This window comes from Chrysochloris asiatica, unplaced genomic scaffold (assembly GCF_000296735.1).
Source record: "Chrysochloris asiatica unplaced genomic scaffold, ChrAsi1.0 scaffold00055, whole genome shotgun sequence".
NCBI lineage: Eukaryota > Metazoa > Chordata > Mammalia > Afrosoricida > Chrysochloridae > Chrysochloris > Chrysochloris asiatica.
This window is the reverse complement of record NW_006408573.1, coordinates 6,562,401-6,583,597: the sequence shown is the minus strand read 5'-3', so window position 1 is coordinate 6,583,597 and position 21,197 is coordinate 6,562,401. Positions and strand designations below refer to the sequence as shown.

At 39.1% G+C, this 21,197-nt stretch overlaps 1 protein-coding gene across 1 annotated transcript in view; it reads right to left on the bottom strand.

Annotated features, from left to right (window-relative positions):
• The window catches only part of RSPRY1 (ring finger and SPRY domain containing 1), an 86,103-nt gene that overhangs the window by 50,486 nt on the left and 14,420 nt on the right, over positions 1–21,197 (bottom strand). The window contains exons 2-5 of the mRNA XM_006863555.1: positions 12,005–12,506; positions 5,056–5,108; positions 3,623–3,735; positions 929–1,055 (exon numbers count right to left, since the gene is read on the bottom strand). Of these exons, the coding sequence (XP_006863617.1) occupies positions 929–1,055; positions 3,623–3,735; positions 5,056–5,108; positions 12,005–12,351 (640 nt within the window). The 5' untranslated portion in view covers positions 12,352–12,506. The remainder of the gene's footprint in view (positions 1–928; positions 1,056–3,622; positions 3,736–5,055; positions 5,109–12,004; positions 12,507–21,197) is intronic.

Genomic DNA, 21,197 nt, shown 5'->3' with positions numbered 1-21,197 from the left:
CAAGACGTTGCCAGCCCACCACCTGCTCTAAGGTGACCAAGCAGGATCACTATGCTGAGGTTCAATCAGTTCTTGGGGGATCTTACTCTCTAGCAGGGGTAGCAAATTAGTAGCCACTCAGTGTTCACTTAGAACCATACTTTTTACAAAGTACTTTCAGACACACTCACTCTCTGAAAAGGAAATAGTGCTACTGCGCCCAGTGCAAAGGTCACTTGCAAAACAACACAGGGCAGAGTCAGAACCCTCACCACCCAAGTCTTCTGACTGCGAATTTGTTGTTTCTTCCACTAAAAATGCTATCACTACCCGAGCTTCTCACTTGCAGATTAGTGTTGTTATTGTTGTTGTTATGTGCCGTGGAGTTGGTTCCGACTCATAGCAACCCTGTACAGGGTTTCCGAGGATGGAAATCTTTACAGGAGCAGAACGCCTCATCTTTCTCCCGCGAACAGCTGGTAGTTTCGAACTACTGACCTTGTGGTTCGCAGCCTGATTTGTAACCACTAAGCTACCAGAGCTCCTTTACCTTTCCTAAATTGGGGAATATTCATAAACCTGTTAAATATCTGCTTCTCAAGACCTGTTCTAAAGTTCTTTTTCCTCTTCTACTTTGTATCCCTTCATTATTTAGCTAAACTTTATAAAGTGTATCTACCTTTATTTGTTACATTGACTTCTTCCTTTTGTTCTTAATTTTTTAAAACAGATAAAACCTTTTTTTAAAAAAATTTCCCCAGTCACAAAGCTAAATTATATTGTATTCACCTCTGTGATCCTGAGTAATTCTTTTTTCCAGTTAGTTTTTGACTCTCAATTGCATTTTAAGACACTTCTTTCAAGTATAGTAGATTTGATTATAGACCTGAAATACAATCTTCCACTTAATACCAAACAAAATCTTCCTTGTGGGGTTTTCCAACATTACCTGCTAGCTTTTCAGCTAAGCAGCCCAGGACTGCAGATGTATTCCTGTGCTTGGCAGGATGGCCTGAGTCCTGGCAAGCTACTTCTCCATTTAAATTGAGAATTTCAGTCAATTTCTGGAGTGCATCCTGAAAATGAGAATATACAAGTGGATTTGATATATATACACTCAGGTTTATTCTAAGATAATTCTTTGAGACAAAAGTTGTAACCATGTGTTAAACAAACTCAGAATAATTATACATCAATAGTAGCAGTGTGCCCAAATATATTACTGTTGATGGGAAATATTTGATTAAACTGAAAGTTATCTCACATGAATTGATAGATTCTATTTCATTTAACAATGTAGCAGTTACACAACAATGACAAAAAAAAGAAAAGAGTAGCTAAATAACCTCATGGGATTTGGTTTCTTGGTTTGGAGGTTCAGAGCCATGGTTTCACAGGATAGCTTAATTAATTGGCCTAATAATACGTTTAGTACTGCTGGTTCATTGTGTAGTGCCTGGAGTCTTAAAATAAAAAGAGGCCATTCCAAGGCACAACTTGGTCTCTATTCACCTGAAGCAAGAGAGGGATAAGGAGAGTCAGGGATAGGAGTGTATGACTAATTGGAATGTGTGCCTAATTACCTCTGGAAAACAACGGCTTCCTTTGCCCATGAAACCAGAAGAACTGGATGTTGCCAGCCTGCCATTACTGAACATTTTGATTAAAGATTCCACAGAAGAATCATGATCAAAAGGCAGAAAACAGAACAGAATTTGCAGACTTTCTGGAGCCATGGAGAGTGGCTGAATCTCTGTAACGATTGCTCTGAGATCATCTTTAAACTCCAAACCAAAAATATTCCCCAGTCTTAAAACCAAACAACAGTTTAGCTTAACTACCAAAAAGGTCCATCGTCTTGAGGTAGTGGGAGACCCAGGGGGAATGCATGAGTTAAAGTGACTAGAGATAAATACTGTTAACCAATGGTATATGAAAGGAATGCAATCATTGAAATGAAGCTAAGTATATGATTGGTCGACTGTAAAATTGATGATCTATTTGTGAACCACTCAACTCATAAAAAGTTTTGTGATTTTGTTTTTTTTTGAAAGGCCTGCCTTGAGCATTATGCTCTTTTAATAACTATCTTGTTGTTGTTGTTGTTATGTGCCGTGGAGTCGGTTCCGACTCATAGTGACCCTGTAACAGGGTTTCTGAGGCTATAAATCTTTACGGGAGCAGAAAGCCTCATCTTTCTCTCACGGAACGGCTGGTAGTTTCGAACTGCTGACCTTACGGTTCGCAGCCTGATTCGTAACCACTATGCTGTAACTATCTAAATGGGATCAAATTGACAACAGCAACTTGAAAGATTAGATAGAAACCTCAGGGTGGTAGCAAGTTTATTTTGATGAGGGAAGAACAGCTCACCGAAGGAGGGTAAAGAGGGCTGCAGAGCTTGAAGAATGTTTTCAAAGTCACTAAAGTGTACCTCTAGAAACTTTTGAATTGGTGCATGTTTTGTTATGTGTAGTCTCAACAACAAACAAAGAGAATTTAGAGGGGAACAAAAGTACCAAGTACAAGTTCTATCAAATACACGTACTATTATTAAACCATTCAACAAACTAACTGTACCCAAATGCCAATGTAATATGACTAACAATATTAGGACCTGCTGTTTTTGTTAGATGCTGTCCACTCGCTTCTACTACACACAATAGAACAAAATACTGCCTGGTCCTGTGCCAGCCTCACAAATGTTCTTACGTTTGCACCTTGTGTTGCTGTTAAGTGCCACTGAGCCCGTTCTGACTCATAGTGACCCTGTACAGAGGTCCTGAGGAGTGGCTGGTAAGTTTGAGCCAGGGTTCTTGTGGTTCAAACTGACCATGTGGTCCAGTGCTTATCCTACACTGCCACATTGAAATCAAGTTACTTTCTAAAAAAATTTAACCAAGCAAAGAAATCCTACTAGAGTTTTAGGAGAAAATTAAAGCAGAAACTTATTAGCCAAGGCAAAAGTCAACTCATCAATGACTAGGTCCCATGCTGGCCCCAAATATTTGAGGCTTTACCAGGCAAATGAAAGATGCCAGAATCCAAATTATAAAAATAAAAAAGGATTCAGTATAACATATGGGCTAAATTAATCTTTAATACAATTGAATATGACTTAAAAATACATTAAATATAGTTTTTCTTCTGAATAGAAAAAGTTTAAAGAACTTTTATTGTGAGCAAATTGCTTAGAGAAAGATAAAAAAAATCAACTCAGAAGTTGAATATTCTCTTCTAGCTTCTGAACAAAGGTGGCTTTTCACATATACATACTTTCATTTTTTTAATATTTCTTTGGTGGTGTAAGATAAACCCTGGACCTCAAGGTCAGCTTGAACCGTAAAGTCGGTGGTTCAAATCGATTAGTTGCTCCTTGGAAACCCTATACAGGGTTGCTGAGTTGGAATTGACCTGATGGCACTTAACAACAAAGAACAAACTAAAGCTTTATAGTAGCAATTTATTGAAAAAGCATATAGTACTTTATTAGTAATAAAACCCAAATCTATAAAATAAAATCAATACAGAATGAAGCAGACTCCAAATGCATAACAATGCATTACATCAAATTTTGTTTGTGGCCATTCATCCTGGGCTTAAGCATAAATGACAATTTCATACAAGATCAGTAGTAACTTACTTTAGTGGGCAATGGACATTCATCTAGTAACAATGTAATAACAGCTGGTCCCAATGGATCTTCCAATGGAATAACTCTAATTAAAGACTGCACAACATCCAACCATCCTTCATCTACAAGCAAATCAAGAAGATTATATGATAGAGCCACTATTTAAAAAAAAATAAGTTGAAGTCTACAAAAATGTATAAAGTCATGCAAAAATGATGTGCCATTAGAATACAAATGCTTTTGGCCTTCACCCTGCAGCTATTAAAACCTCAAACCAACTCACTGCCATTGAGTCCATTTGGAATCATGGTGGCCCAACAGGGCAAAGCAGCACTGCTCCATGGTGTATCCAAGGCTGTAAATTGTTACAAAATTTACATCTCTCTCCCATGAGTGGCTGGTGGGTTTGAACTGCCCACCTTTTGGTTAGCAGCTGAGTGCATAACCTCCGTGCAACCAGGACTCCTGCTGTAGCTCTTTGGCAGCGATTATTTGTCATGGTCAGAAGCACTAATTGCTACTCATTATGGTAGACTCACGGCACTTAACAACAACAACAACAACAAATGGTAGACTCAATGAATCCTAATTTACAGGAGTCTGGTGATTCTTGTGATTTTTATCTCGAGAAAGTTCAAGCTATGGTCTTCGTTCTCAAATTATAACTAGTTTTAAGCATCTTATTTACTACATAAGAATATACAAAGCAGTTGGCTCTCTGCAGAATGATGTTTAGGGAACTGAGGGACAAAAACTTAACCCCCTTATTCTAGAACAGTTATGATCAAAGATTTGCCAATTCCAAAAGTTAAAATAACATTTTTATAATTTCTAGTAAAAGAAAAACACCACTGAGAGCCATAGCTATATGAAGAAGCTTCCAAAAGTTCATGGAAAAATTCCATTATCTTTTCATTCCATTGTCCCACAAACTTTGTGAAACCCTCTCGCCTATTTAGTATGCAATATACAATGTGTATTACACCTGTACAGGGACAGTTGCATACACCCAGAGCTTCTTTCTTGGTTGTGGGTGCTATGCATCTGGCATCTTTTGAGTCATTTTGGGAATTACAAGGTTAAGGGCCTATGAAAAAGGGTGCTCCATGAATAAACTCTACACAAAGGTGGTTCCCCTGGATGAAAAAAAAAACAACTCTTAGTCTGAACTGTCTCACTTAAAATGAGAGACTGAAAGGTCACCAAGACCTCAAAGTCCAATTAGGTTCCCAGGAACACTCAAGGGCAGAACATATGGGGAGAAAGATGGCAAGAAAGCCATTTAAAAAGAACATATTCTAGCCTAAACCATCTACTTCAAAGTATGAAACTAGTAATACCATAATTCTCAAGAGTTAAATGTTTTATCTGAAAAAGAAAAAGAGGCAGCATTTCTTTATAATCACTGAATCCATAAGGAAGTATTAAAACTTTTAAAATACCTGTTTCTGCCATTTCGTGCAATGTAATCATTGAGTAGGGAGGTTCCTGATCACTGGAAAACAAACATTCAAGGCATCAAACTTGAGGAAATAATAAATGGAAATTCCAAATAAAATTCTTAACTGGAAGTGCGGGGGTAGAAATGAACATGAATGAATTTAGGGGAAGAGATGGAAGAGACAAAGGAGAACCACCACCATTAAGGGCAAATGCACACCAATGCGCCCGTCTGTGGCAGCCCATACACTAGAGGCTAGTGGGTAGCATGGAAAGACCAGCATATGGCCTGAGGACAAAGTACACAGCTAACACTGGAGAGTACGCCTACATCTGCTTTACCAGATACGACAGTACAGGAGAGTCAGCAGCATCTTCCTCTTATTTCCGCTACAAAAATGCCAGGAAGAGAGAGAATCCTAACTGAGGATACACGGAAGCAAGGGTCTACATAAACACTCTCAGTTTTAAATACTCTTCAGGAAAATATTCTGACATGCTGAAAATTCATTAAGAGGGTGAGAGAGCAATGTAACCAAACCTAACTGGGGAACTAGTGAATATTCTAGACACTGCTTTAAAATGGTATTTAAATCCCCAAAGCCCACCATCATTGAGTCAATTCTGATTCACAACACTACAGAAAATGGCATTAATTATGAAGAATAGAAAAATTAAAGTATGTGCATACTCACTGAGGAGTCCTGGTGTGTTAATGCACTGGACTGCAAGGTTGGTTTGACCTGCAAGGTTGGTGGTTCAAACTCATCAACCACTCTTTAGAAACCCTATACAGGGTCGCTAAGAGTTGGAACTGACTTGATGGTACTTAACAACAACTACAAACCCACTGATGTCAGAGAAACTTTCCCATAAGTCCATAAAGAAACATATATAATGCTGTTCACTACAGTGTCATTTGTAGGAACAAAATTTTGGCTGTTACCTAAATGACCATCACAGATGAAAGGAAAACGTATTAAAATACAGTATATTCACTTATAGCACTAGAAGCAGTGCTGCCAATTTATACACAATAATACACATGTCAAAAATAATGCTGAGAGAAGTCTAACACAAAACAGATACATAAATATATATATAACTGTATCAGTTATGCAAAATTTCAAAACCACACACAAAACACTATATATATTCTTCCTGTTGTGTTGTTAAGGGCCATTGAGTCGGTTTTAACCCATAGTGACCCTGTATAGGGTTTCTGAGGAGCAGGTGGTGGGTTTGAAGTGCCAACCTTGTGGTTTGAAGCCCAGTGCTGAACCTACAGCATCATACGAGTCCTTATTTTTCTTATCCAGGTATAAACAAACATGGCAGGCAGACTGGAAGAACAAACCTTAAATTCACTACAATGGTTACCTACTGATATTTGGAAGTAGGTAGTCAACAGAATAGGATTGAAGAAAAAGGGAAAAATAATACCATATGACAAAGTCCGACCAACCGATAAGAAATGGGAGAATCTGCATTCTATGTAAAGGTTCTTAAAGAACACACACACACCTATACGCAAACAAAAAATTAATTCACCTGTGGAACAGAAAGATGAAGGAAGAGTTTCTGGCGGAAGGCAGGAGCTAAAGTTGTAGAGAACTACTGGGCTTTGGGACAGGGAATGGGCAGAGGTAACTGGGAGTTCTATGTCCTAAAGGTAGTGGGGATTAAACCATTTGAGACAGGCCAGGAGTCAAAAGTGAAGCTGGACAGGCTTTTCCCCAAGCAGTAAAAGGAGCAGGAAAATATTCAGAATGATAGTCTGAGTCACAACTGGTATCAAACTGTAAATTATACAGCAGTTACAGTTTGTGATCTGGTATAAACTGTTAAGTCTGGGGTGACAAAAAAAGGCAGAGAAAACCATGCAGTAGGACTTGAGCTTCTCACAGAGATGGGAACCCAAAGCCATCAGCTTCAGGTTCAGGTCACAGACTGAGGCTCTCTGGGAACCAGGTGGACACAACAAAAAAAGTGACAGATAAGAAGAGATGTGCATAAGGTGGGAGACGAAAGTGAGTGTGAAAGAAGAAGGCAGAGAGCAATAATTTGAGCATATGTCTAAGTGAGAGAAAAAACTTCCATCAACAGGAATCTGGAAATTAAAGTTCCAAAGAAAAGTCTGAGGATATAATCCCTACCAAAACCCTGCACATGATATAGCTACTTAGTGATTTTAAAGATGTACAGTGGATCGTAAACATTTATGGTAGCTGTGTTCTATATAGTGGTGTTGCTACCAGCTGTTCCATGGGAGAAAGTTGAGGCTTTCTGCTCTCGTAATGATTTACAGCTTCAGAAACCCTATGCAGGGTCGCAATGAGTTGGAACTGACTCCATGGCACATAAACCACCACCACCAAACCATTTAATATGTATTGATTTGTTAACACTGAATTCACTGCTAAAAGCATTATAATTCGTGCCTTAAAGGAAGTCTATGTGACGTACATACTTTCTCCGTAAGGCACATGACAGCCTTCTTGCACCTAACACTAGACAACACTCTGGTAGGATGCTTGTTGTTACTAAGCGCTGTCAAGTTGATTCTGACTCATAGTGACCCTATAGGGTTTCTGAGAAACGTGGTAGGTCTAAATTACTAACCTTGTAGTTAAGGATAAGTTCAGTGCTTAACCTACAGCATGATGCTTAGGGGCCATTTTAAGCAGAGAAATCATCAACAAAAGGCACAAAAATTCAACAAGTGAGACAGTAAGTCGACTGTGAAAAGACCATTGTTCACTGTCCAAGAACGGAAGGAAGCAAGGCAGAGAGCATCACTTTGCGCAATCTCAGCTGGGAATGTGTATGTTACCAAAACCAAGTCCTACTGCCCATCGATTGCCATTGAATTGATTATAAGCCACGTTGTTGTTGTTAAGTGTCATAGAGTTGGTTCTGACCCATAGTGACCCTGTATAGGGTTTCCGAGGAACGGCTGATGAGCTTTAACTTCTGACCTTGCAGTTCAAACCGACTTTGCAGTCCAGAACATTAACCTACAACTAATTTATAAAATTTCTGAGACTACAGATGTTTATTTATGGAAGCAGACAGCCTCATCTTTCTCCCATGGAGCAAGCTGGTAGGTTTCAACCTCTGATCTTGCAGTCAGCAGTCCAATGCTTATCCCACAGTGCCACTAGGTCTCCTTAATGTTTATGTTGAATGACTTATAACTTTCACTGTCTGCAAACATCTGAATGACTGTAAAAGCACTGTGACTATTGACTTTGGGGTTATAAATTTTAGCAAGTACGTGAATTTGCAAATATATGATCTATAAATAATGAGGCTTAACTTTATACAAAAGATTCTGTATACTAGAGATAAAAAAATACAATAAGAAGTATATGAAATTAAGAAACTAAAAGACACATATGAGTCAAAAGAGAAAGAATTAAAACCTCAATAGATGGTATAATTCCAGATGGGCCATAGTTAAAGAGAAACATGAACGAATTGGAAGAGAGTTCTGGGAAATTCACTCAGAACACAGCAAAACAATATTCAAAGATATCATTTATGGCTAAGAAATTTACACAACTGATTAAAATTTACACATGATTAAAAATAGACAACAACAGAACAAAAAACTTTGCGTAGATGGATAAATAAGAATGCACGATATAAAGGCATGCAGTAAATAGGTAATTTATTTCAAAACAAATTATGGAAAATTAGAAATCAACAGCACACAATTCTTTTCTACAGCACCTGCTCTCACTATGGGATTAGAAACTGCTCGTTTCTCAAATCAATGTCTCCCTTTTTAAGTAAACAAGTAGAGAGAAGACAGTAAGTACAGATCATTCCATAACCACATTTATCTGCAAATCATTTATAGGTATAATTCTTACTATGTCCTCTACCCTAACAATTTTGAAGACTTGGTTTTAACAGCCTTATGAAATTTACTACTCATAAGATTCTTTTCCTTCAATAGCTTCTAAATAACAAGTTATATTTCCATGTTTATAAATCTCTAAAGTCTGTTTTGTCATTATCTTTTCTAACATGTCCTTTCCCCATTTGCTCCACATCTGCTTTATTTTTTATTTTCAGAAGAGTTACATCTCTAGTGAAAACTGGTTTAAGGAAAAGTGACCTTGTTATTATTCAAATGTACACCACATAAGTCAACCATGTGCTTTATCAATCAGTTCACTTTATAATTTGTAGTACTTTACAGAGGCCTGGAAATAAAGCTCCTACCTTGCCTCCACTTCCTTAATCACTCTCTTTTGAAATCTAACAAAGTCTTCTCTGCACCTGTTTTTCCAATGGGCTCAAATGAATATTGCTGTATTGCTTCCTTATGTGGGAAGGACATTTTATTATCATTTTGCAGTATGGGAAATAGTGTGTGTGTTTTAATATCACTCTCCTTGAAGACCAATAAAATATCCAGTATTTATGGTGGAGTATAATATAGCCCACATGGTTTGCTTTTTTTAAAAAAATACTTACATTAAGACTCAGTATGTAACAGTTTAGTTTCTAGCCCCTTGCTTGTGTTTGGAGGATATTAATGACATACCCAGTAAAACCAAACCCACTGCGATTGAGTCAATTCTGACTTATAGCGACTCCACATTAAATTTAAAGAATTTGAATACCAGAACATCTTCAAAGGCAGATTTTAATAAACTTAGAAAGGCCTTCCTGAACTGGTTATGGAGACTAGGTAAAGGAACCACCTATTCCAAGCATGTTCCACAGCATATACGCAAGACAAGTTCATTTCTTTGAGTAATGATAAGGGATAAAAAGACACCAAATATGTGTGTACAGGTGTACCTTGCTTTATGCTATAAATTTTGAGCAACTGAACAAAACTTATTTTCATAAATGTGATTTTCAGGTATTTTATATATATACTTAAATTCACTAGCAGGGTCTGAAGTAAAAAGAATCCGGAAACACATTTTGTAAAGTTACTACCATCTATTGAAAGGAGCCCATGATGGGCTACGTTATAACAGCAAGATCAGCCATTCGAATCTACTAGCTGCTCAGCGAGTGGAAGAAGAGGCTCTCTGCTCCCGTGAATATTTACAGCCTTGAAAACCCTACATAGGGTTATTATGAGTCAGAATTGACTAGATGCAGTAGGTTTACCAGCTATTGAAGGAGTCCTGGATGTGCAGTGGGCTAAGTGCTGGGTTGCCAACCACAAGCCTGGCTGTTCAAACCCACCAGCCACTCCTTGGGAGAAAGATGAGGCTGTCTGCTCCTATAAAAGATTTAGTCTCAGAACTCCTAAGGAGCAGTTCTACTCTATCCAACAGGGTCACTGTGAGTCAGAGTCAATTCGATGGCAGTGGCTTTCTTATTTAATACCATATAATGGAGTCCTGATAGCGCAGTGGTTATGAATCGGGCTATGAACCGCAAGGTCTGCAGTTCGAAACTACCAGCTGTTCCACAGGAGATAGGTGAGGCTTTCTGCTCCCATAAAGATCTGCATCCTCGGAAACCCTGTGCAGGGTCACTATGAGTCGGAACCGACTCCATGGCACATAACAACAACATAAATGGAGTCCTGGTGTGGTGCTATGGGCTAATGCGCCAGATTGCAAAGTCATTTGAACTACAAAGTCGATGGTTCAAGCTCACCAGCTGCTCCTTGGAAACCCTATACAGTGTCGCTATGGGCTGGAATTGACTCCACGGCACTTAACAACAACAACAACAACGGAGTTCTGGTGTGGCGCTGTGAGTTAATGCACCAGACTGCAAGACTGTTTGAACTGTGAGGTCGGTGGTTCAAGCTCCCCAGCTGCTCCTCAGAAACCCTATATAGGGCCGCTATGGGTTGGAACCAACTCGATGGCACTTACCAACAACAACTGAGTAAATGTTGTTTGTAATTGCTGTGTGTTATGAGAACATTTTCAAGGTGCTCCAATTAATAAAATTAGTTAACTGAATATTAATTAATTGGAAGAGGACTGTTATGTGTAAGGCATTGTCCTAATGCTTTATATACATTACTCTCATGACAAACCATGTAAGACAAGTATTTCACTTTATAGATGAGGAATCTGAGGCTCAGAAAAGTAACTGGCCCAATGCCATGTAGCCAGTAAAGGGCAGGGCCATCATGGTTTTAAAACTTGTGCTGCTAACGACTAAACTACATAACCTTAAATTATCATCATTATGGTTTCCAACCTGAACAATGCCCTTTAATTTCACTGCTATTTAAGCTGGGATTTTGCACTTAAGCGCTAGACAAGGCAGGGAAAGCAAAACAGGTACAGGTGTGTTCCCTCAAGACTCAACTTACAAGCTTTCCAAACGACGTAAATGAGCCTGGCCAGGGATAGGGAGAAAGGTTATTGTTGTTGTTAAGTGCCGTCGAGTCAGTTCTAACTCATAGCGACCCAGTATAGGGTTTCCAAGGAGCAGCTGGTGGGCTTCAACTGCCGACCTTGTAGTTCGCAGTCCAGTGCTGATGCGACACCAGAAAGAAAGGAGGGTGATGGAAACTCTCCTTGTTCTGTGTCTTTAGGTAGCCAACAGAAGCTGTGTGCACCCGACTCTTACTAAACGATTCAATCTTGAATGTCTGCTCAATGGAGTAATATGCAAGCACAATGACAGTGAGTCTTCATACCGCCATTTCCCGGGTAGCTAGCCAACAATACAATCTCAGCCCAGTTTTGTTTGCTTTGTTTGTTTTTCACCATATCCTCTAACAAAGATTTTAGCTTTAATTAGTATTTTCTGCTACAGAAATGTTTAGACATTTCCATAGAGGAGTGGATGTTAGCAGGTAAAAACAGAAAACCTGTAACTTGCTCTGTCATCACAGAAGGAATAAAAGGCATGGCAAACCTATCCTCATGAATTAAAGGAGTCCAAGAGTCACGGTCCCTGGCAGGACGCTTTCCTTCTATAGGAGCTGATGGTTACTCAGATACTTACTTATCTACAAGAGTCCGTATTACTGCCAGTGTGTCTAGCACCAGCCCATCTACATTTTGTTTCTTTCTCCTCGGCTCATGTGGTCCTCGACCCCTCCTTGGTGGCCGAACAGGGTCCCGGGGGTGGCTCCTCGTGTCAGCAGCAGGCACTACATTGCTCTCAGACTGTTGCTGCTGGGTGTCAACACTGTCGTCTGCCCCACTGTCATCTCGGCAGATACAAGAGTTGCCCATGGTCGTGGTGCCTCTCGTCCCCAGGAAGTGGGCTATGTGCTCTCCAAGAGTCCACAGGAGACCCTGGCCAAGGCTTCTGCTCGCTAAGAACACGGCCCAACCAAAGACAATCATTTAGATAGTTTTCAGTTTTCCAAGTACCATTTTGATAATCTGGAGTTGAAGAACTTTCATCCTATTTGTTTGTAACAACTGCACACCAAAGAAAGTGGCACAGTTGGTATCCAACATTATCAACTACAGGGGATACTGGTCATCCAGTGGCAGTTCTAAAAAAAAATGAAGAAAAGAGGAGGAAAATTAATTAATTGAAGATTCTTGGCCATTCAGTTTCTCATAATTTCCTAGTCTGATTTTATGGATATTAAGATTATAATGAAAAGTTGTCTTTGGTTATTTTTATAGGCTTCTAACACAAAGAAGTAAGGAGTTCTGGTATAGCGCTGTGAGTTAATGTGCCAGACTGCAAAGCCATTTGAACCATAGGGTCACTATGGGTTGGAATTGACTCGAGAGCCCTTAACAACAACAACACAAAGAGGTTATCTTTGAATAACAGAATAATAATCAATTAGCAATTGCTTTTTATCATCATATTTTATAAAGTTGAGAGCCAGACCATAACCTTGTTAAGAACCATAGGAGTTACAATTACTTTTATAAAAACTGTATATGTAGCTCTTCCTATCTATACAGAAATACATTAGAAGACCTTTTTTCCCAAGGTCTCCTTTTGTGAATGTTGTTGTGTTGTTAAGTGCTGTCAAGTCGATTCCGACCCATAGCGACCCTGTATAGGGTTTCCGAGGAGCAGCTGGTGAGCTTGAACCACCGACCTTGCAGTTAATTCAAGGTAACTTTGCAGTCACAGCACCACACAAATAAATAATCTCTTTTAAAATATAAGAACATGTAGTAGGTTTCAAATAAAATATCTAATTACAGATGTTTGTTGTTTAAAAGTTATAGTACAAATGTGATAGTACCCACATTTCATATCCATTTGACTTGTGAAAATGAAAAAGAATAGAGTGTTCCACTTAACATACCTAAACTGCATAGATTTTGCAATTGGGGACTCAAGAATTTACAGAAATCAGACAACTGGTTACAAAGTTTTTTTATATGTGAACAAGACTCTGTTTTGGGAAAGGCAAATTTATATTACAAAGTTACATGTTCACAGTGACTACTTCCTTGCAAGACACATCTGCTACAAAGTTTAGAATATGAATGCAACCTTTGCAAATACTGAGTAAGCACCTAGTTGCCCAGCACCTGCCACTTCCTAGGCCTAGCCAGGAGAATAAAAATGAACCAGGCACAGAATCTGCCCTCTAGGAATTCGAGGATGGCCATTCTCATTTTACAAAATATGTTTATCATCAAATATGGTACTAATTATAGAACCAGCTCTTCATAAACCGTCAAAATCTGGTTAAGTTCTAGAAGAAAAGTAAATTTAGAAGCAGGAGGCAGACATGGAAATGGCAGTCCCTACTCAACATTTGACTATTTACAATTAATCTCTTACATACTGAGCATTGGCTCAGAAATAGATAAAAATCAAAATTTACAATTCACTGGAACCAGCAGAAAGTGAAACATCACTTTCATTAATCTGGACAGATTGTAGCAAATTCTTTTCAGTATGTACCCAGTTTAATTACCGCTCATAGGACAAAAAAAAGAAAACAAGACAGATAAAGACAGACTTTACATATATACTTTCTAACCTAATCTATGTGGGGCGAGGGAAAGGGATGACTTGTAAGAGCCCAGGAGGTGAGAGGATAAAGGACAGAAGAGGGAAAAGAGAGCAGAGAGGAAACCACAAACATCATCTCCTGCCAGAGACAACCAAGACAGCAATGGCAGAGTCCAGTAACACCCTAGATATTCTTGGGTACCCCCCAGTCAGTCAGGCTGTCTTCAAAATTTGGAGGTTGTATTTTCAAAGGATGTGACTCAAATATAAGTAAGAGTTGCAAGGACTCAGCTGGAAATAGCTTTTTAAAAGACCACATCTTGTAACCTGTGAAGAGTTGTAGTAATGGAATTCCCATCAAAGTAGAGGCCGGATACTGCTTCTTCCTGAGGGCAGATAACTAAGAGATTTCAATGTTCAAAGGACAGAGAAGACAAAAATCAGAAAGAACTCTTTTTAAGGGTCCTTAGTATATATTTCTATTGATTTTATAAAATATGCTGGTTTCTGAGAAAAACCAAAAACATTAAGAAGTTAAACTCATGCCCTTCTCAAAGGAAGTTGGGATGAGAGGAAATAAAAACCCAAGGTTTTCTGACAGTTTTGACATTGGGCAGTAGCCCAATTGATACACCGCTAGTGTTTACCTGTTAATTGTAAAGTTAAAATGTTTATCAGTTAATGAAAAAAAAAAAAAAAAAGGCACTTAAATTTTGAAAACAAATGCTGCACAAGCCTACAGCACTTGACTTGAGAAAACAAAAGCTATTGTTTTTCTTTACCTACTACAGCCACTTCCTTTCCCAGAGATAGATAACCTGCTAAAAGCCTCATGTTGCACCTTTGATACCGCATTGACAAATTAGGTTTTTTTAACCCAATTAGGATGATGCCATACTGTTTTTATGATTTGCATTTTTTACCTATCAGTATGAGAGGATAAGTAAAAAAGTATTGCTATTAGGGTTCTAGTTCATACATGCACAGATTTATTTCAAACAAAATGCTTGTTTAAACATTCCTGTGATCAATGGATGGCTTCAGGGAAATTCTCTCAGTAAGGTACCATTTTAGTCTCATTAGGGAGTCCTGTTGTGGTACTGTGGGTTAATGTGCCTGATGGAAAAGTCGCTTTAAACCATAAGGTCGGAGGTTCAAGCTTACCAGTCGCTCCTGGGAAACCCTATACAGGGTTGCTATGGGTTGGAACTGATTCAATGGCACTTCACAACAGCAAGTCTCATTGGAGTGGCTTCAAAAAAAGACGCTCCAATCAAAAGAATAGCGTTGGACCATTTAAATTCAAAGCAGAGGGATTCCGAGTGATCTTGACAGATTTTCTTGAAGGACAAAAGACAACCATGGGGGCTTATTAGGTAGAAATTTTAAGAAAACTGAAAACTGCATTGGTGAGAAAAAGATCAGGAAAGAAGTTTTGAGGGATTTTTTTCCTACCATGATTGTTGGGAAACTACTGTATCTACCCTACAGAACTGATCTTGCCCCTTCAAATTTCTTTTTGGTCCTGAAACTCAAGGAACATTTCAAGGTACACAATTTGAGTCCCTTAAGGATGCCCAAACTGCCATTCTGATATGGTGCAGAGAGCACAGCATTCTTTGGGGAAGGGTTAGGGCTGGAAGCACTGTCTTCAGAAGTGTGTAGACCCAGAAGGAGAGTATGTCGAGAAATGATACCTTCACATTTTTATTTTATTAAGAAAGGGTTCTAAGATTTGTAGCAATACTTTTTGACTTACTCTCATATAGAGAGGGAAGAAACCCTGGTGATGCAGTGGCTAAAGTTCTTGGCTGCTGTGGAAAGGTCAGAGGTTTCATCTCACCAGCTGCTGCTCCCAGGGGGGAAGAGATGGCAGGTCTACTCTGTTCTACAGGGTCACTAAGAGTTGGAATCAAGTTGACAGTTGTGGTTAAGTGCAGTCAAGTTGGTTCTGAATCACAGCGACCCTATATAGGGTTCCAAGGAGCAGCTGACGGGTCTGTATCACTGACCTTGCAGTTAGTAGTCCAGTGTTCATTCTTCAGGGCCACAAAGGACTCAACCTGATGGTAGTGGGTTTTCTATAGAATGTTACTTCATCCTGTTTAAACACTGTAAAGAAATCCATACTATGGATCATCATAGTTTCTCAACCACTATTTAAAAAAGAGAGAGCAAGCTCTGGTAGTGCTGTGAGTTAAGTGTTGAACTGGTAACTGCAAGGTTGTGGTTGTTAGGTGCCATTGAGAAGGTTCAAACCCATAGTGACCCTATGTGCAACAGAATGAAACACCACCGGGTGTGAGCCATCCTTACAATCACTGCTATACTTGAGCCCACTTCTTGCAACATTTGTTAGTTTTTCTGGCAATCCATAGTACCTTTAATGATCTTCTCCAACACCATAATTCAAATGCATCAATCAATTCTTCTAGTCTTCCTCATTCACTGTCCAATTTTCACATGCATATGAGGCTATTGAAAATACCATGGCTCAGGTCAGGCACACTCTAGTCCTCAAACTAAGGTCTTTGTTTCTGAACACTTTAGAGTTCTTGTACAGTAGATTTGCCTCATGCAATACATTTGATTTCTTGACCACTGCTTCCATGAATGTTAATGGTGGATCCAAGCAAAATAAAGTTTTTGACAACTTCAATCTTTTCTTCACTTATCATAATGTTATTTATTGGTCTAGTGGTGAAGACTTTTGTTTTCTTTACATTGAGGTACAACCCATATTGAAGGCCTTTGATCTTCATCAGTAAGTATTTTAAGTCCTCTTCACTTCCAGCAAGCAAGGTTGTTATCATCTGCATATTGCAGGTGGTTTCAACTGGCTAGCAGCTCTGAGAGACAGATGAGACTGTAAAGAATTATAGTCCCTATAAGTCAGAATTGACTCAGTGGCAGTGGGCTTGGTTTTTTTGGAGGGTACATTTTGGATATGTAGTCAGGAGGGACCAGTTGCTGCAGAAGGACATCATGCTTGATAAAGTGGAGGGTCAGCAAAAAAGAGGAAGATCCCAATGAGATGGACTGGCACAGTGGCAAAGGCAAAGGGTTCAAGCATAACAACTGTAAGGCTGGGCAGTGTTTTGTTCTGTAGTTTATGGGTTTCCTCTGAGTTGGAACTGACTCAATGACACCTAACAACAACAACACTGCTTTAAAAAATATGTAGATAAACCAACTATACTTTAGGGGCTGTTGGAAGGAAGTGGACTCAGTTTGGGAATGCTTTATTATCTCCTGCATTCCTGGCCTCTGCCTCTAACTGCTTTTCCTCAGGGACAAGGGCCAGATGACAGGACGGTATTACCAGAGTAGAAGGGAAATTCCACTGGCTTCTCTAGTACGCAAGGGCCTGTCACTCAACCAGCATGGAAGGTGGGAAGGGGCTCCAGAGGCAAACTGGAGATTAAGTCCAATCAGATACACTAAACTGGGCAAGGCATACCTGAGGACAGGAGATCAATAAGGTATTAAGATAACTGGTAATGACTAGAGAACTTTTAGGTGAGATTAAGTTCCGGAAAACAAAGACTTAAACAGTGAACTTTATAAAGTTACAGTTTAATGTAAACACTTGTAAGAGTATTTAGAATTAACAAGAAATAACATGGGCCACCATTAATAGCAAAGTTCAGAAAAATGGAAAACAACAAAAGCTGGTGAGGGCTGTAGAGAGACTTTGTTGTTGTTAGGTGCCATCAAGTCAGTACCGACTCATAGTGACCCTATGCACAACAGAACGAAACACTGCCCGATCCTGGGCCAACCTCACTATCATTGCCACGCTTGAGCCCATTGAGCCAATCCATCTCGCTGGGCGTCTTCTTCTTTTTCTCTGACCCTCCACCCTACCAAACATGAAATCTTTCTTCAGCGACTAGTCCCTCCTGACAGTATGTCCGAAGTATGAGAGACGAAGTTTGGCCATCCTGGCCTCCAAGGAGCACTCTGGCTGCACTTCTTCCAACACAGATCTGTTGCTTCTTTTGGCAGCCTCTTATCTTGCTGGTGGGACTGCAAAATGGTTCCACCAGTGTGAAAAGCAGAATGACACTTTCTCAGGAAGTTGGAAACAGAAATATCATATGACCCGGAAATCCCTCTACTTGGTACATATCCACCAGGAATAAGAGACAGAATATGAGTAAACATATGCATACTATTCACAATAGCAAAAAGATGGAGACAGTCTAAATACCAATCAATGAAAAAAATGTATAAACAAACTTTGGTACACACACACAATGAAATACTATGCAACGTTGAAGAATAACAACCAATCTGTGAAATACCTCATAACCTGGAGGACATTATGCTGAGTGAAATTAGTCAATCACAAAGAGACAAATTTTGTACGAGACCGCTATTGTAAAATCTCAAGAAAAGGTTTGCATGCTAAAAAACAACATTCTCTGATGGTTACCAAAGGAAGAATACATAAGGGTTTTAAAGAGCATATCTGCACATGTATGAATGTAATGGAGCATAAGTGGGTAAAGCGATGAAAATTTCTTAGATATTATCAAACATCTTATGGCCATGAGTTGCTAGGCTGGGGACTCAGGTCTATAGGCTCTGGGAACACCATAGTCAATTGGCATAACATCGTTCTCCAAAGACAATGTTCTATATCCTACTTTGGTGAGCAGAAGAAGTAGGAGCTGGGATCTTAGAAGCTCAAGAGACCATCTAAAGTGCAACTATTGGTCTCCTAATGTATAAAAGAAAGAAGAGTGAGGAGAACTGCTTGGAATCAATTAGATCAATTGATTGATGGAATGTGTGAACATCAGTCTCCACGACTCTTGATACCAGAAGAACCGGTAGACAGTGCCTGACTACCACTACCAACTGCTCTGAAAGGAACCACCTTAGAAGATCCCAGATTGAGTAGCAGAAAATATAGATCAAAATTCAAGATTATTAAAATAAAATAAAATAAAGACTAGGCTTACTGGTCAGAAAGAGACTGTAGGAACACAAGACTGTGGCCCTTGATCACACTTCAGGTCTGGAAAGGAACTCAATTTATAATTTTTGGACTACATTTTTAGTCCCAATTTTTACTCCCAATTAACACTAGTAGGTATGTTCACCAAGGGATGGTAAATCATTCAAAATCAAAAGGGTAACATTTACCTAAAGACAAAGTTGAGAAGGGATGGAAAGGTGGGTGGAATGGAACTAGGAACCAAAGGGAGGAAGTGGGATAACTGCTGTGGCATGGAGGGGACTGCAGTCATTGAGATGAAACAAAGCATACGATTTGTTGAATGTGAAACTGATGATCTTGTCTGCAACCTTCAATCAATTCAGAACAAAAGTAAAACAACAACAAAACAAGCAACATTGGGAGTGCTTATGAGGAAAACAATAGGGTATAAAGAAATTTGTTAAGTGTTAAATTCTTAAATTCTATTCTAGCCACATTTTCCAACAACAGCATATATATTGACGGTAGAATATAATTAATCTAGGCAGACTCTTACATAGCACAATTTCAAAGTGACTAGATGATATCTAAGACATGATAGTGGTTTTTGATAGGTGCCATCTAGTTGAGTTGACTCATAGCAACTTTAGATACAAAAGCATGAGACAATGCCTGGGCCTGAACCATCCTCTCAGTTGTTACTATGTATGAGTCCATTATTAGCATCACTGTGCTAGTCCACTCATAGGAGACCTTCCGCTTTTATGTTGACCCTCTTCTTTACAAGCATGATGTCCGTTCCCAGGAATTGACCTCTCCCGGATACCATGTCCAAAGTGTGTGAGACAGTCTTGCTATTCTCTCTTTGAAGGAGCATTCTGGCTGTACTTCTTCCAAGGCAGATTTGTTTGGTATCTAGCAGTCCACCGTTGCTGTAATTAGGTGCTATAAATCAATTCCAAATCATAGCTAGCCTCTATAGGGATTTCAAGGTTTTAAATCTTTACAGGAACCACAAATCTCATCTTTAAAAATTCTTCCCAACATCATAATTGAAATGCATCAATTCTTCTCCAGTCTCCCTTATTCATTGTTCAGCTTTCACATGCATATAAGGTGACTGAAAATTACATGGCTTGGGTCAGGCACACCTTAAACCTCAAGGTGATACCTTTGCTTTTTAACACTTAAGAGCGGTTTTTTATAGATTTGCTTAATACAATGCATCTTTTGATTTCTGTTGTTTCCATAAGTGTTAATAGTGGATCTAAGGGAACTTCAATCTTTTCTTTGTTTATCATGATGTTCACTGGTCCACTTGTGAGGATATTTTGTTTTCTTTACATTGAGTTGTAATCCATTGAAAGTTGTAGTCTTTGATCTTCATCAGCAAGCACCTTAAGTCCTCTTTGTTTTCAGCAATCAAGGTTGTGTCGTGTGCATATGTTGTCCCTGTATAGGATTTCCGAGAGTGGCTGCTGGGTTTGAACTGCTGACCTGACAGTTAGAAGTCTAATGCTTATCCTACAGCAGGTTGTTAATACGCCTTCCTCCAATCCTGATGACCAATTCTTCTTCATATAGGCCAGTTTCTTGGATTATTTGCTCAGCATGCAGACTAAGTATGGTGAAAGGATACAACCCTGACATACACCTTTCCTGATGTTAAACCATGCAGTATCTTTATTTGAATCACTGTCTTTTGGTCTATGTACGGGTTCCACACGAGCACACTGAAGTGTTCTGGAATTCCCATTCTTCCCAATGTTATCCATAGTTTGTTATGATTGACAGTCATATTATTTTATAGTCAATAAAACACAAGTAGAGATCTCTGTGGTATTCTCTGCTTTTAGTCAAGATTCCTCTGATGTCAACGATGTTATCCTTCATTCTACATGGTCTTCTGAGTCTAACTTGAATATGGATGTACTTGCTGCAACTGTTTTTGAATTATCGTCAGCAAAATTTTACGTTCAGGTGATATTAGTGATACTGTTTGATAATTTAGAATGGGTACAAATATGGATTTCTTAATGTCAGCTGATCAGGTAACTGTCTCCTTTCAAATTCCTTAGCATAGACTAGTGATTGTTTCCAGTACTGTATCAGTTTGTTGAAACATCAGTTTGCAGAAGCATTTCAATTGCTATTCTGTCAACTGGCAATTCCTGAAGCCTTGTTCTTCTCTAATGTCTTCAGTGCAGCTTTGACTTATTTCTTCAATGCCATTGGTCTTGACTTGAAATGGTTGAATGTCAAATATTTTTGGTACAGGAGTGACTCTGTATTCCACACCCCCCC